The 15,250-nt window shown below is 43.4% G+C and overlaps 1 protein-coding gene and 1 non-coding gene across 6 annotated transcripts; both read left to right on the top strand.

The window, feature by feature from the left end:
* The first annotated feature begins 667 nt into the window (after positions 1 to 667).
* On the top strand, positions 668 to 10,478 carry LOC110374450 (protein PRRC2C). Of its 5 annotated transcripts, none has more exons than XM_049842465.2 (14): positions 668 to 866; positions 1,333 to 1,494; positions 1,979 to 2,124; positions 2,375 to 2,435; positions 2,705 to 2,879; positions 2,984 to 3,123; positions 3,282 to 3,511; positions 3,595 to 4,683; positions 4,767 to 8,067; positions 8,210 to 8,258; positions 8,563 to 8,843; positions 9,128 to 9,376; positions 9,529 to 9,751; positions 9,818 to 10,478. In XM_049842465.2, the coding sequence occupies exons 2-14, from the start codon at positions 1,381 to 1,383 to the stop codon at positions 9,925 to 9,927; spliced, it is 6,168 nt and encodes a 2,055-aa protein (XP_049698422.2). In that variant the 5' UTR covers positions 668 to 866; positions 1,333 to 1,380; the 3' UTR covers positions 9,928 to 10,478. The 5 variants fall into 5 exon arrangements, with proteins under 5 accessions (XP_049698422.2, XP_049698418.2, XP_049698421.2 ...); XM_049842461.2 differs by having other exon boundaries at positions 669 to 866; positions 8,210 to 8,351; XM_049842464.2 differs by having other exon boundaries at positions 669 to 866; positions 2,987 to 3,123; positions 8,210 to 8,351.
* Positions 10,479 to 14,369: 3,891 nt separating this feature from the next.
* Trnat-agu (transfer RNA threonine (anticodon AGU)) lies at positions 14,370 to 14,443 on the top strand. Its single transcript has one exon. It is a non-coding gene; the product is annotated as a tRNA-Thr (tRNA).
* Positions 14,444 to 15,250: the final 807 nt, after the last annotated feature.

A 15,250-nucleotide genomic window follows, 5' to 3' on the forward strand; every position in this document is an offset into this window, starting at 1 on the left:
AAAATAGACATGATATCTCACATGTATTGTAAATAAAACAAGGGTTTTATTGAAAAAATAAAAATAATTTTAAGCGGCAATTTCACCGACAGTCGTTTAAGTAATCGGTAGGTTAAATAACATCAAAATCATACTAAACAGGTGTTTTAACAAAAAGTGCCATTTATGTTGGGCCTAAATAACATTATAATGGGATGTCTTTATTTGCATTGAATGTAGACAGAGGTCATTAAAAGAACGGTTTAGTCCCAGGTACAACATTAAATCTTGCGAGCTGAAAGTAGATGTGAAAGGGACAGCTAAGTAATTTCAAGGAAAATGTGTTTATAGAAGCTATTACAAAAAAACACGTTTTTCGCTATACGGTGTCTGCTTCAACAATATCTGAATCCTCGCTTGTGATCTCCTGCTCGTGTATCCGAGCCCTAAAATTAAATCTCACAGTGCGCCCAAGATATTAATGTTTCGATTTAAATGTGTAACACATGGATTCAGTAAGCTTTATGAAAGTTTTTGTTGTAATCTTTGTTAAGTAAATGGTGCAATTAGGATTAGAATATGTAATGTTCTTGCGTATTTAATTTTTTACAATATGGCTGTAAAAACAAAATATTTATTAAGCTAGCAATAATTGCGATTAACTGTCTGTTTATCCGCCAGAGTGCGCTGTGTCGCGTCTTTGTGACGTCACGCTATTGATTGTAAAAAGGAAGGAGATCGTCTTTTGGAGACGCCATCTTAAAATAAAGTGATATAAGTTTTTGGTAGCGTAGATTATAGTTTAAATCTAAAGTAATCTTCTTTAAGAAATTAGCAATCGAGCTTAGATAATTTTTATTCCGTGATACCAAGTGTAACGGACCAAGGTATTATTGTATTTTGCTTTTATTGTTTTCTAGAAAGATAAAAATTAGTTTATTTACCGTTCTTTTCCTTCAATTCTGTTAGTACCGTTATTTTGAGCTAGATTGCAGAAAGTCATAAAAGAATAACGGGCAAATAAGTGTAACAAAAAAGTAAGTGAAATTATAGGAGTCATCGATCCAGCGTTCATCAGACGGATGTAACACGTCAATAAATGTCTGAGGGCAGGGCTCCAACTTATTGTTCTATCAGTGCAGTGAAAGTGTTATGTGTTTTAGTGATCGTATTCAATAGTGTAATTAATATTTAGTGCTCGGAAATAGTATGAATATTTCTTGTTAATACTAGTATCGGATTGGAACAGATTACATGAAAGGACGATTGTCTTTGGTCGTGGCTAGTTGCTTGTGATTGCAGTGAGTTGCATTTAAAGTGTGGCCTCTAGAGTGAGAGTTTGGCTTATTGCAGCTGGTGGTCGGTGCGAGGGTGACCTCCTGATGGTGTGTACATCGCAGCATGTCTGCACTCTCGACGCCGGGCGGCGGAGGCACTACGGCGCAGAGCAAGCCGACGTCCGGCAAGCAAAAATATCAGAAGTTGGACATCAATAGCTTGTATTGCGCCAGCAGGGTGAGTACCGACGATACTGCTTCGTTTTTTTGCTCTAAGTATTGTGAGACTCCCTGTACACGCCCACTATTGCAACCCTCATGACCTAATTATAAAAGAGTTATTTGCAGTTCTGCCTGTATGTAGATTTATAACAGGAACAGCTTTATACATTAATGTTTAAAATAAGACCTTTAAAATCAGTTTGAAGTAGATTAGCTTTGTTCCAAGTAACACTACAAGGCAGCTATATAATTGTAGTAGTCAGTCACAGTTGAATAAATTGACCTTCAGCTACCTTGGTGCCTGTCTAGTTGCAACAGTGAAATAGACAATGACCTTGTTTCAAAGATTTGCAAAAGATTGGTAGGAAATATAATAAAATCCTGTGGTGTAGTAGTAATTATATGAAACACTAACTTTTGATATTGTAACAACCAATAGCTGAAACCAAAATTGTAAAATTTAAAGAATAATTAATAAATAAATGAAATAATAATTACAGAACGAGAATTCAGAGCCGTCCTCAGTAAAATCTCAACTAAGCCGCAAACATGGAATGCAAAGTCTTGGAAAAGTACCTTCAGCTAGGCGTCCACCTGCCAACTTGCCTTCTTTGAAAACTGAAACTGGTCAAGATCCTAACACAAAGTAAGTAGTAGCTTTATCCATTTTATCTTTCTATTTAGTAACCTATATTTTACAAGTATATTTGAGGTTAATGATTTTATATGTGATTTAGATGTTTAATGTGTCAATATTGTATTGTCAAGGACATGAATCTGCATTGATCTCATATTTATAGAATGTAAATTATTCTATACTTCTGAGGTGAATGATTCAGTGATGGGGTTTTTGACCTTTTGATGTGTACTCACTGAAGTAATCAATTTATTTTCAGCTCTATTTCTGCTGTTGCTACAACTGTATCTACAACCTCAACATGTACCTCTCAAACTACAGTAAGTCATTTTTATTGTTTTGCATTTTGTTTAGAGTTTGCTAAACAAAGGAATAGTGTTGCCTCAGGTGGTATGATTAGAATTTTTTACCTTGTTGTTATTGTTGAAAGTTTGTTATCATGAAAGGTCATTGACTGCTGTAAATAATCATTGTTGTCACTATTAAGTCCATGTAGTATATTTTTTTTAAAATTAGGATCATCCAAGTCCTTATTTATAATTACTTTACTGTTATAATAGGTGTGTCAGTAATAAGTATATTTCTTTAGTCAACGACGTCGAACAGCAGTGTGGTTGCTGGTACTGGACCCGGCGGATGGGTGGCACTTCCACCTCCATCATCCCCACACTTCCGCACAGAGTTCCCATCATTGGAGGCAGCTGCCCAACCTTCACATCGGTCGTCAGAACATGCAACACCACAACCACAACTCAGACCACAAAGTAAGTTTCATATTATGTAGTAGTTGGCTAAATGTTTAGTAATTAGAAAGGTCCAGGTTTTTATAAAGCTATCCCATGCTTTACCTTTTCAAATGATCTTGTTGCAGCGGAAGGCAGCTGGACGTGCGGTGGCACGGCGGGCGTCCGCCAGGAAGCCGCGTCGTCCGCCGCCGCCGGGCCCGCCTCCGCGCCTGCCTCACAACAGAGTCCTGCCTGCCTCCCAAGATCGATTTTGCCATCCTTCGTACGTATTAAAAACATTAATTCTGATATGTATTAATTATTTATTTTAAAATAAAATGCATCAGCCTAACTGTCGCAGAATGCGAGAATGAAGTCATTTTTAGAAAATATTTCTATTCTAAGCAAAGTCTACAAAATAATGTAAACTCGTATGCACAGATGAAAGGTAGCAGTGGTGGCGGGCTCGGGCTGGGCACGCTGGGCGCCCTGCGCGAGAGCCGCGGCGGCGGCGGCGGGGGCTCGCGGCCGGCGCCGGCCCGCGCGCCCGCCACGCCGCGCGCCGTCGAGGTGCTCACCGCGCGCCCGATCCTGCGCGACGATCAAATCTCCTCACTCGATGACATCTCCCGCGACGCCGGCTGGGCGCAGCAGGACGACATCGACTATGAGTGAGTAGCCTCGCTACTCGATCGACACCTGTTATCACTTTTCTTGGATCTGCCACCAAATTGATATTTATTTGTCATTACAGTCAGAAGCTGGACTTCTCTGACGGCGAATCGTCAGCCCCTAACAAAGGGCACGGTAGAAGCGCCGGAAATCGTGCGAGCGTCGACAACGAGCGCGCCGATCCAAAGCTTCATGAACCCGGAGACGAGGACCAACTTTGGGCAGAACGTCGGCAAAAGCAGAGTAATGAAGTAGCTCAAGCCGTCGCCCGCGCTAGGCAACGCAAGGAGGAAGAGCAGCGGCGTCAGCTCCGGGACGCTCCTGCACCCCTGCAGCCCAAGGATGCGCGCGATCGTATGGACAGGGTAGTCGACCGAGACCGCAACGATAATAGAGATAGAGAGCAGGACGCAAGGGAGAAAGACAGGGGTGATAATAGGGACCGGGACCGCGCCGATAATAGAGATCGAATGGACATTAGAGACAAGGAGCGTAACGATCTGCGTGACAGAGAAAAAGATCGAGTTGAAAGCAGGGACCGCGATCGCTTAGACAACCGGGATCGCTACGATAACCGAGATCGAGACGTACGAGACCGTGATCGTGATCGCGAACGTGATCGCGACCGAGACCGCGAACGTGATCGTGAACGTGATCGCGAGCGTGACCGCGACCGTGATAGAGAGCGAGACCGTGAGCGTGACAGGTTAGATAATAGAAGTCGAGTCGAGAATAGAGATAGAACTGAAAGTGATAAAGAAAGGATGGAAACACGAGATCGAGATCGCAATGACAACCGGGACCGCACTGATAATAGAGATCGCATTGACCGCGACAGGTTTGATAGGGAACGAGACCGCACGGACAGAGACCGCGATCGCGATCGTGTTGACAGGGAGCGAAACGATCGAGAGAGAGATCGCGACCGCGATCGTGACTTTAGAGAAAGGGATCGTGACTACGGTCGTGACCGTGACCAAACAAATCCAGCATTTTCTAAAACGTTCCAAGCGAATATACCACCGCGATTTTTAAAGCAGCAGCAGAATAGACAACAAGACGATCATAAAGGCTGGGCGTTTGCCGGAAAACCAGCGCCAAGACGTCAAGAACCGCCGTCCTACAATGCACCACGACATGCACCGCACAATGGCCGCCGTTCTTACTCACGGTAAGCTAGAAAACTTTCACACATAAGTATTTTCTTTTTGCTTCGGGAATAGATTAACATGAATATAATATTTATATTTTCAGGGACTATTCGGACCGTGAAGATGACTTTAGAAGAGATCAAAAAGATGGACCTGGGCCGCAATGGCGGTCTGAAATGCAAGATTACGAAAGATCTGGCCGTGAATTGGACAGATCTAATTCGAAAGATTCATATAGTGACTATAAAGATAGGAGGAATGAATCTGATAAAAAAACAATAGATACCTCTATTGAACCTAGCAGTCGTACTGCTGCTGATAAACTAACAGAAGTATTTGAACGAAAGAGCATAGGAATCGCTGAGCCTTTCGCATCCGTCGAGTCGTCATCTCAGACTCTTGCTCCTGAACGACGCAATACTCCTCCCGCGAGTTTATCACGAAGAGAATCCACTGAAAGAGATTTTGGCAAAACATCTTGGGCTGAAGTTACCCAAGAGGAACCTAATAATTCCAACCATACAAAGTTATCAGTAGAAAAATTACCAACAAAGGAAGATTCTATCCCTAAAGAAATTCTTGACCGCGACGGTGTGACTGATGAAACAAAGCGCAGCTCTCAACAATCTCATCCTACTCATTCGCTTCAACAGTCACAGCCCGCATCAAGTATTATAACAAATGTACCATCACTTCAACCTCAAATTCAAAAAGGCCCAAATAACCATGCAGTTAATGTTCAAAACTTTGGCCAAAATCAACAACCACCTCAATCAAGCTTTCAGTCACAAGTATCTGTGAGCCAACCTCAATCCTTTTCTGATAACCAATCTAAATCTGCACCGACGCCAACTGTTACTAAACATCACAGCCCTACAGAAACGTTGACCAACATTTCCCAGACACAAAAACAAACCCCTGCGGAACCAATAACGCAACAGAATATAGCTAAGCCTATGTTTTCATCTCAAAAGTCTGAAAAAGAATATTCAGAATCTGAATCAATAGCTTCCAAGTCTAGTACTGACCCATCAAGCTTAGCTGGAATCAAAGTTAATGAAACATACTCTGCAGAATCTCTTCATGTTAGTGCAGCTACCCAAAAACGACCTGAAGATAAGAAAAACGAAAGGGTCAGCAATGAGCAGCTCAATAAGATTCCTCCTAAAGAACCAGTAGAACGAAAATCAAGTGGGTCAGGATCTGAGAAGAAAAGTAGAGGTTATGGTGGAGGTGGATATGCTGTTTATAACAGAGGGTGGGGACCAAGACGACGATCTCATCGTAGCTCACGATCCAACAATAGAGCGAGTGAATCCGATGGGTCCACCGATGGTGCCCCTAATACAGAACGCAAAGAGCGGCGTAGAGCACCTCGTAGTCCCCGTGGTCCAAAGAATTCTCACGATAAGTCTGACGATGTTAATCGACCTCCAACAATGGATCAACCTACTGCTGTAACCGATGGCATGGAAAACCGGGAACCATTCGCACCTCGTGGACAACCATCTCGAAGGGGTCGTGGAGGATTCCAAGGTACTTCTCGGCCACCCGCGCCTGCCAAAAGAGTCACTGGTTATGGACCCCCCAACACTAAGAGTCCATTTAGCCAGGCTAATAGAGCTGTTAAAGATAATGATGAAATGAAAGATAATGCTCAACTTGATGACAAAATGAAGGGAAATAATAAGTCTAGAACTGGTTCATCAACAGGAAGGGGTCGTGATCGACGCCCGAAAGGTACGGGGCCGATGAGTGGAGAGGATGAAAACTGGGAAACAACGTCTGAACATTCCGAAGGTGGTGGCACATCAAGCCGCCGCCGTTCTGTCGCGGGAAGGTCATCTGGTCAATCTCAAAAAGGTCAAGGAGGGCGTAATCAGAATTCTGGAAGTCGTCAAAACAATGGACGCAACTCTCAGCCTACCAAAAAAGACCCTGCGACTGATAATAAAACTGGTGATATTACAGAGGCTATGACAGATCTCAAACTTACTTCTGCCAAAAAAGATGATGAAGTTGTTGATGACGGTTTCCAGGAGGTAAGGAACAAAAAGAATTCTAAAGATACGAGAGGCCCTTCCAAAGAGGAAATCCACCAGCATACAGCAAAACAACCTAGATCTCATTCAAATCAAGGTGGTGGTAGGAATGGGTCGACAACTAGAAATCCCAATGATAAGTCCAATCCACGTGGTTCTGCTCCAGTTTCCAGCAAATCTAATTCTCAATATGATCGGCCTCGTCAAGCCAACTTGGCGCCTCGTTTTGTTAAACAACGACAAAAGCAGCAAATGGGATTAGTATCTGGTTTCGGCCCTGACACCGGCGCGGCACCTCCGCCGCCCCCCGTCAACGCCTGGGACAAGCCAATTTCACAAACACTACGTGGCGGCAATGTGGAAGAACCTGCAGAAACTGTAGAGATGAAATCTGCTCAATCCAGTCAACGGAGTACGCCCGGAGACACACCAGTAGAAAATAAAACCGCTCCCCAGCCGCCCTGTGCTATTGCGGCTGACAAAAGTGGCGTGTTAGATGGAGCTACTCCCCCTGTTGAGACTATTATATTTGAAAATACAAATTATAAAACTACTACACCCGATGAGACCTTACAACAAAAATATCAAATTAATACTACTATTCCCAAAACACAAGCTGAGGAAATAAATACAGAATTAGAAAATCGATCCCTAACATTCAATGGCGAAGTTAGACCTCGTCCTAGATCGATACAGGAACTTATATCCGACAGACCGGTAGTAAGTGATGCTGATGCTGCTAGTTTGGGTCTACAAATGTCTTTTGATACATCACAAAAACCAGAAGATTCATCTGATATGAAATTAGATTTTGCATTTGATTCTGACCTTGGACAACTAACAGAAGACAAATCTGCGAAGTCTCTCGGCTTGCCACGCGGCGTACACATGAGCACATCAAACACTATTTCTCCTCTGGCAGCTGATCTCAATTTAAAAATCGCCAGTGTTAAGAAGGTTTGGGAAATGCCTGCAGTGGCTGAAGGCACAGAAGATATACAGTTCGCTGGTTTTGAGGAAAACAATACGGAGACTGCCCCACCTAACGTTTGCAAAGTGAAACCGACGCAACAACTACAGTCGCCGCCACCCCAGCATTACAACCACGTGGGATACCAAGGCGGGTACGGAAGCCTGTCAGTGCCGTCACCACCCGCCGTTATGTTCAATTCTTCCCAACAGCTGCTAAGCTCGTCGCAACAGATGCCGCAGCAGAGCGGGTTGTACGGCGCATTTCTTGACCAAAGTCGTGGTCAGTTCGGCGGTTTCCCCGGCACACCATATGGCGCCGGTTCGGCCGCGCCTTATAACTACCAACCTCCCCCTGACATGTTCCAGAGCCTTCCTAATCAGTACCGCATGGTAAGCGCATTGTTTAATATGTAACTAGTTATTTCTAAAGATAAAACTAACTACATTTAAACTAAAATACATTAAAGCTGTATTATTTGTTAATTTATTTTGTACTTAATATTAATAACATTTTGTTTCATCCCATGTCCAGGCCGCAGCCGCTGGTGGTGGTGCAGCATTCGGCCAGTCGGGCCAACTGGGTAATAGTCCCAGTACTGTTCTAATCTCGAGCACTTCTAATTCTCTCATGTCAGCCACTGTCAAGCCTTCCACTCAACAAATAGGCGCTATTGGTGCGTATAACATCTCACAAATGAGAAAACAGAAATGAATTCTGATATACAAACGTAATGGTACATATCCTTTTCTCAAAATGGCTGAATCATAAAGATGATTTATATTTCAATACAAAACGAATAATCTATAAATGATAAAATAAGACTCGACACCCACATGCTCTGCTGGAAATTTATATGGAGTTGTAAAAATGTGATACATTTGCAGGCAGCAAAGGTGGCGGCGTCGGAGGCGTGGGCGGCGTGAGCACGTACCAGCAGCAGTACCTGGGCTACTCGGCGCCGGTGGGCGAGGCGCCCTACTCGCTGCCGGGGCTGCTGCCGCGGCCCGCGCCGCCCGCCAGCTCGTACTACTCGCCCTACCAGCCGCCCGCCGCGCCCGCGCCCACCTACCCGCTGCAGTTCACGCAGCCCGCGCAGTCCACGGCCTTCGGCTCGCAGTTCCTGTCCTCGCAGCTGCAGGTCGCCGCCGCCGTTCAGCAGATGCAGGTACTGCGATCTACCTACTTTTATCAAACTTATGCCGCACAAATACGACATAAATTCTATTGTTTCAAATGTATCGAATGGATTTCCTATCATGGCACTTTGCGTAATGTCTAATGGGAGTCCCTTGGCGGCGGCAATAGTACTCTTTAAAATGCTAGGAAAAAATGAACGTTAATTCCGTGAGACAATTAATCGAGTGTCGGATGCAGGATGTTGTACAATTTTCATGCATTTGCACGATTAAAATGTTATTGAAGGCTATACTTATCGATGAAACTTTACAGCAACAATATCGAGCACCGTTGCAACAACAGTACGCCCCGCCGCAGCCTCGGCCGCCGCCGCAGCAGCTAAAGAGCCCACTACACGAGCACGCCAATGGCTTCGCGCCACTGTGCGAGGCCGCCTCGCCGACGCCCAAGGGCGCCGCCAAGCCGCAGAAGCCACCGCACTCGCCTCCGCAACACAAGTACCACGCACCGCCTCCGCACCCGCCACCTGCTCACACTCCGCATCAACACCACCAGCAACAGGTTAGTTATCACGACATTCTTGAATGTATTTAAATATGCACTGTATAAACATATCTATTTTTTTTTGTCCAAAAGGAAGCATTATTATACCGAAACCAAATAGTGGAAAGACCCTGACGAGGATGATAATATATTGATTGATTGTGCGTCAGATGGTGAGCGGTGGAAACAACGGGCGATGCGGAGGCGGCGGCGGAGGGGGCGGCATGGGTCGCGGCGGCATGGTGGCGCCGCGCTACCCCGCGCCCATCGGGCAGCGGCCGCACGCGCCCGCGCTGCCGCTGTACCGCGCGCCGCCCGCCGCGCCCGCGCCGCGCCCGCACCACGCGCACCAGCCGCCGCGCCCCAACCTCTACTACCACCAGCAGCAGCGCAGTTAGTACCCTCCCTAGCGTGTGTGGCGGCCCTCGCCTCGCTCCTCACCGTGTGTTGTGTGCGCAGACGGCGGCGGCGGCGAGCGCGCGCCGGACGGCGGCGACGCGGCGGCGGGCGCGGAGGACGGCGACGCGGCGGCGGCGGAGGCGGCGCCGGCCGAGGTGAAGGCGGAGTGAAGGGCGCGCGGCCCGCCCCGGACCCGCCGCCCCGTGCGCCGCACGGAGACTCGCGCGCAGATCCCGCGCGCGGCGTACGCTATTCGACGTCGCCGACTTTAGATTTTCGGTATTTTAATTAGGACGTAAATTATGGAAGTGATTCTGAGCCGTTCGACTCGCGGTGGCCCCTCGGCCGCCGCCGAGTCGGCCGCGACGATGCGCGGCGCGTTCTGTTCGTATGTAAATATGTCGATCGGACGGCCATCCGACTCCTTGACTGTTATATTTAAGTATATATGGACGCGACCGGTCGGCGGCTCCGCTGCGACGACCGGAGTTCCCCGGGGACCGCGCGTCCTTGTCCGATGCTGCCTCGAGACCTCTCATTAGTGAATATGTAGCTACGGATTTTGCAGAGCAAATGTCGATGCGATGTAACCGAATAATAAATATAATTTGGAGCACAGACTACCGAGTGCCGTTCGGCGCGTCTGCCGATCGACGCGGGTTAGCGCTCCATGTATCATAATCAATTAATATTATATGCGAATAAAAATATTATGACCGAATATTTGCTTTTATTTATTGATAACATTTCATGTGCAAAATCACTAACGCCCGGCCTGGGTGGTATACAAGAAGCTATTTAGATACAAGAAGTTATTGTTCTATATTATTTTCTGTCATCTATTTTTATTAGTAAGTATGCATGTGCTCCTAACATCCTAAAATGTCCTATCTTCCTGTCCCTGGGAAGATATTTGCCAGAAATCCAGCTTGGGCTTCGTCCCAATAAACCTGCGAGGCAATCCTATTTCTTGGAGGTGTTTTCGGCGCCTCCAAGAAATAGGATTAGTAACATAAAACAGGGAAAATAGGGTTAATTAGGTTGTCCTGAGTAGTGTTAAAATGATTCGCCTTCACAACAAAATGACCAGCTTTGTAAACATAAAGCCCGGTTTCCACTGCAAAAGGGTAATGTGTGGAAAATGGTTAGGCGGAACGGACTCCTTTTTAATGAAAGAGGTTTGCGTTTCCACCAACGAAGAGTTGGTAATTTGATTTCCACTGCAAAATGAAACTCAGATAGAGAAATGAGCGGACTGAGCTGAACGGAAAATGAGAAATGAAAAACGAATAGATAATTTCCACAGAGAACGAGTTCAGTTGAAGTTTTGAGCTGGTTGTGTGTGGTCGTGTTGTTGCGATGTTATCGAGTGACTTTCTGTGTGGAAACGCTACTATGTAAATTGTAATTGCGAGTTGAGCGGAGTCCGTAAGTACTCCGCTCCGCCCCCTAGAACTGAGCGAGCTCATTTCTACTCTTTCTACACGCTCGGCTCTTTCCGTCCTACTATTTGTTTGTGGAAATACAAGTATGCAGTTTGCGTTCGCGAGTTTAACGAAGTCATTAATGGGTCCGTTCCGCTCGCGGTGGAAACCGGGCTTTAACATAATAATGGTGATCAGTCAGTTCTTTCCTGTCACTTGTGGGGTCAAAGGGTCAAACAAAGTTGTGTGCTTGCACCAACACTCAAACAAACTTATGCTGGAAACAAAATAAGTTTCAGGACTTGTGGGACTTTAGGTAAAGAACCCAACCTCTCGAGTATGAGTGTGGGTTCGATACAGGCAAGTACATAATATATCTTGTACATCAAAATCTATTCTATTCTATTTTTATTTATGGCAATCCGTGTCGATATCAATGTCGACGATTCTGCCAATGACAAGTGAAATGAGAAGCAAGTCGTGCTTATGATTAAAAAAACAAAAAAAAAAAGGGAATTAAAGATGCTGTTGTAGCCGATCTTCTGTAACTTTTTTCTGTGATGTTTCAGAAACTGTGTATCTGAAACATTGTTTCCCAGTGAATACATGGCTTAACTTGTTAGTAGGTCGACACTGAAACCATACTGAAACAAACAGAAATACATTTACATATACGAAAATAACAACAAAATGTTAGTAACATATAACATATACCACAACCTAACTGTGGCCTAAAAATAGGCCACAGTTTATAATTGTTGTTTCGATGTATAGACATTAGCAGCAACTGGAGCAGGAGTGTGATAAGAGGGAACGGAAATTAATAGGGAGAGGAATTTTGAGTTTTTGGAGACGACCATATAAATCCAAAGAGGAGTTATTAGGGCAGTTAAAAAATATATGGTCCAGGGTACCCTCATCCAGTCCGCACTCGCAGATGGATGAATCCTGCACCCGAATTTTGCGCAAAAAGACCGGAGTGCAACAATGACCTATCCGTATTCTGCACAGGACTGAAATAACCTGTTTGGGGTATTTTATAAAATGGCAGAACCACGGTTTTGTTTCGGCGTGCATGAAAAACTGTAGGCTGTCATTGAACATCTCTGGCACTCGTTACGGGTAGTCAGCCAGTAAGTCTTGGTAGAAATATTTCAATGCCATTTGTTTAAACAACCAAAAGCCCGATTCTCTTAATTTTACTTAAGCAACATACGATTCACATTCGACTGCGATTCAATCACGACTCAATTACAATTGAAGCGTATGTGGCATTCCAGTCATTCAATAAGGAGTCATTTACGATTGCAATATGATTGTAGATTATGAAATGAAATGAAATTTATTTATTTGCCAGAATATAGGTACAATATGATGGTCGATACAATAAAAAAAAAAATATGGTTCACTATATTCGACTTATAATTAGTCATGCAAATATTTCAAGTTCTATAATCTTATAGCTAAAAAAGTACCTACAATCATTTTACATTAAAACTATTTCTCCTCTAGGTACTCTTTGATTGTATAAAAACATTTATCAATAAGCCAATTTCTGAGGGACCTCTTAAATTTATTCATTGGTAGGTCTTTAATGCGAGATGGTAGCTTATTGTATATTCGAATGCACATTGGGTAACAATTTCTACGGTACAACTCGGTTCTCATAAATGGTAAATTTAATTTCTTTGGGAATCTACAGTTAAATGTGCAATCATCACCAAGTTTCTTAAACATATGTTCATACAATTTTGTAAATTTGCAAACTTCCTCTATATAAATGCATGCAAATGTTAGAATTTTTTGCTGTTTGAAAAGCGGTTTGCATGATGTTAAATTATCCACATTACAAATAGCTCGAATACACCGTTAAATTAAACTACCGTATAGACCAAAATCACCAAAATAGCAAACCAATCGAATGTCGTTGGAATACGATTGGTCTTATATTAGTAGCAGAATGCCCGATATGGTTAAAACTGCTATTGCGATTCGATTTCTATTAAATTTTGACATTATTAACTCAGGAGAATCGGGCCCCAGTTCTACCTAGGGGTATTGGGTTGCCCGGGTAACCAGGTTTGAGGAGGTCAGTCGCTTCTTGTAAACCACTGGTACTTTGGAGTAAAAAAAAAATGATTCTTAATGTAGATACCTATAGATTTTTGAAAAATTATTAAATAGTCATAACCCCTTATACTCGTAGCAGTCGGGGATCTACCGTTAATGGGCAGTCACTGTCGGCATGCCCACAGCAATGCGACGTCACACATATTTCTTCTTTTTAAGTTCTCCCTATTACTACTTATACTCCTTATGATGTACTGCCATTATGTGCTCCCTTAAATACTTCCCTATGTACTGTCTTATATGGGTACCCGCTCCTGACTTTTACGTAGTTAACATAATTTACAAACCGACAAATATCACTGTTATACTAAACAACGAATACCCAAACTCAAAGAACATGTTATTTTAGGATGTTTATTGAATATTCCGGTTGAATAATTATAAAACATATCCGTTTCATGTAAGTACACATTCTTACGTTTGCCTTGTTTTTCATAATATCTTGTTTAGATCATATTTCTCGTCAGCCACGTGAAGAAGGAATAAAAAAACAAAACGTTGCCTATGTTTTATGTTACTAATACGATCGTATTTGGCTGTGAGCCAAAATAACTGCCCCCGGCAGAGGGTGTGTGAAGACGACCTCCCGCCGAAGTGGCGCCAGACTGCGGGTTACAAACTTTATAATATTATTAACTTATCGACATTACTTCACCAGCACAATATAAGCTCAGCCTGTCGGCTATCTGATGAGCATGTAGGAAAAAATTAAAAACATGCTAAGTCAAAACATAGATGGTTAGTCCTGAAGATGTGCTTACACTCACTAGTGGCAGGCAGCAAGCTGACATGATGATGATGCCGTTGAAGTTGTATGATGCTGTTCTTTGACATGTGCAATACTATTAAAGGGATGCAATATAATAAAATAATGTTACTTGTAAGTATAGTGTCCTAAGCAAGCCACTCATAAGACAATTTGATTTCTCTTTAAAATGTAGGTATTGTCTAAAATACCTACGTAAATCATCGTTCAAGTCCAATGAAACCAATTAGTTTAATATAAGTAGGTAAATATTTCGCAGCACAATACCTTGAAATTCAGTAGCATCACTGTAGGCGCCGTGGCTTAGTTGGTTAAAGCGCCTGTCTAGTAAACAGGAGATCGCGAGTTCGAATCTCGCCGGGGCCTATTGAGGGGAATTTTTTGAGATACCTACTGCTTGTAGAATTTACAAGCAGTAGGTATCTCTGATTAGCCGTTATCTTTTGCTTAGAGCTTACGAGCAACATTTTTCTGAATGTTTTCGTAATACTACACAGTTCATCTAATACATATTCATAGGTAGGCGTGGGTATATGCTGTGCTGTGATGCACAGCTAAGTACCTCAGCCTCAGGTGACTAATATATTTATCCCCATAGCACTGCAAACTGCATATTGATACCTAACCGATATCACAATTGATGTTGTAGGATTAGGACAGAGTACGACGAACTAGCTGCATTCATGATATTTATTGAACCTGAAGTGCAGAAAATATCAATGATAAGTTTGTTTTGTTTACTTATGCAATGACATGGCTTGTTATTCTGGTAGGTATGAAATCAAGAGTACCTACAGGATTGAATTTTTTGTTATAATTTCGTACAATTATTGAGATTAGCTATCGCTTTTAAGGAAATTGTTGATAGAGCAATTATACGCATTTCAACATTTATTGTGTTGTTATCTAGCATAACAGTTTTATGCCTTTACGGTTTAAATGACGTCTTAATTGATTGCCTGCCCGCACGTTTGAGAACAAATGGATTAGTAATATTCAATTTCACACTAGCCTTGTTATATCTACCCAAAAAGACTAGTAGAAACAATTAGTTGAATAAAAGTTAAAGGCGGGTCAATAACCAGACAGACGGGGATGAAATGCAAGTGCTTTGTTCCGATCCTGCAGGGCGCCTGGCCATTTACCCCGAATAATATAGTCATTCACCTCATA

The sequence above is a fragment of the Helicoverpa armigera genome, chromosome 5 (assembly GCF_030705265.1).
Source record: "Helicoverpa armigera isolate CAAS_96S chromosome 5, ASM3070526v1, whole genome shotgun sequence".
NCBI classification, from domain to species: Eukaryota; Metazoa; Arthropoda; class Insecta; order Lepidoptera; family Noctuidae; genus Helicoverpa; species Helicoverpa armigera.

Excerpts from the sequence above, each read along its gene's own strand:
- LOC110374450 (XM_049842461.2), top strand. The coding sequence starts at position 1,381 with ATGTCTGCACTCTCGACGCCGGGCGGCGGAGGCACTACGGCGCAGAGC. Across the intron at positions 8,352-8,562 it reads TCAACAAATAGGCGCTATTG|GCAGCAAAGGTGGCGGCGTC; the intron begins GTGCGTATAACA and ends ATACATTTGCAG. Across the intron at positions 9,377-9,528 it reads ATCAACACCACCAGCAACAG|ATGGTGAGCGGTGGAAACAA; the intron begins GTTAGTTATCAC and ends ATTGTGCGTCAG.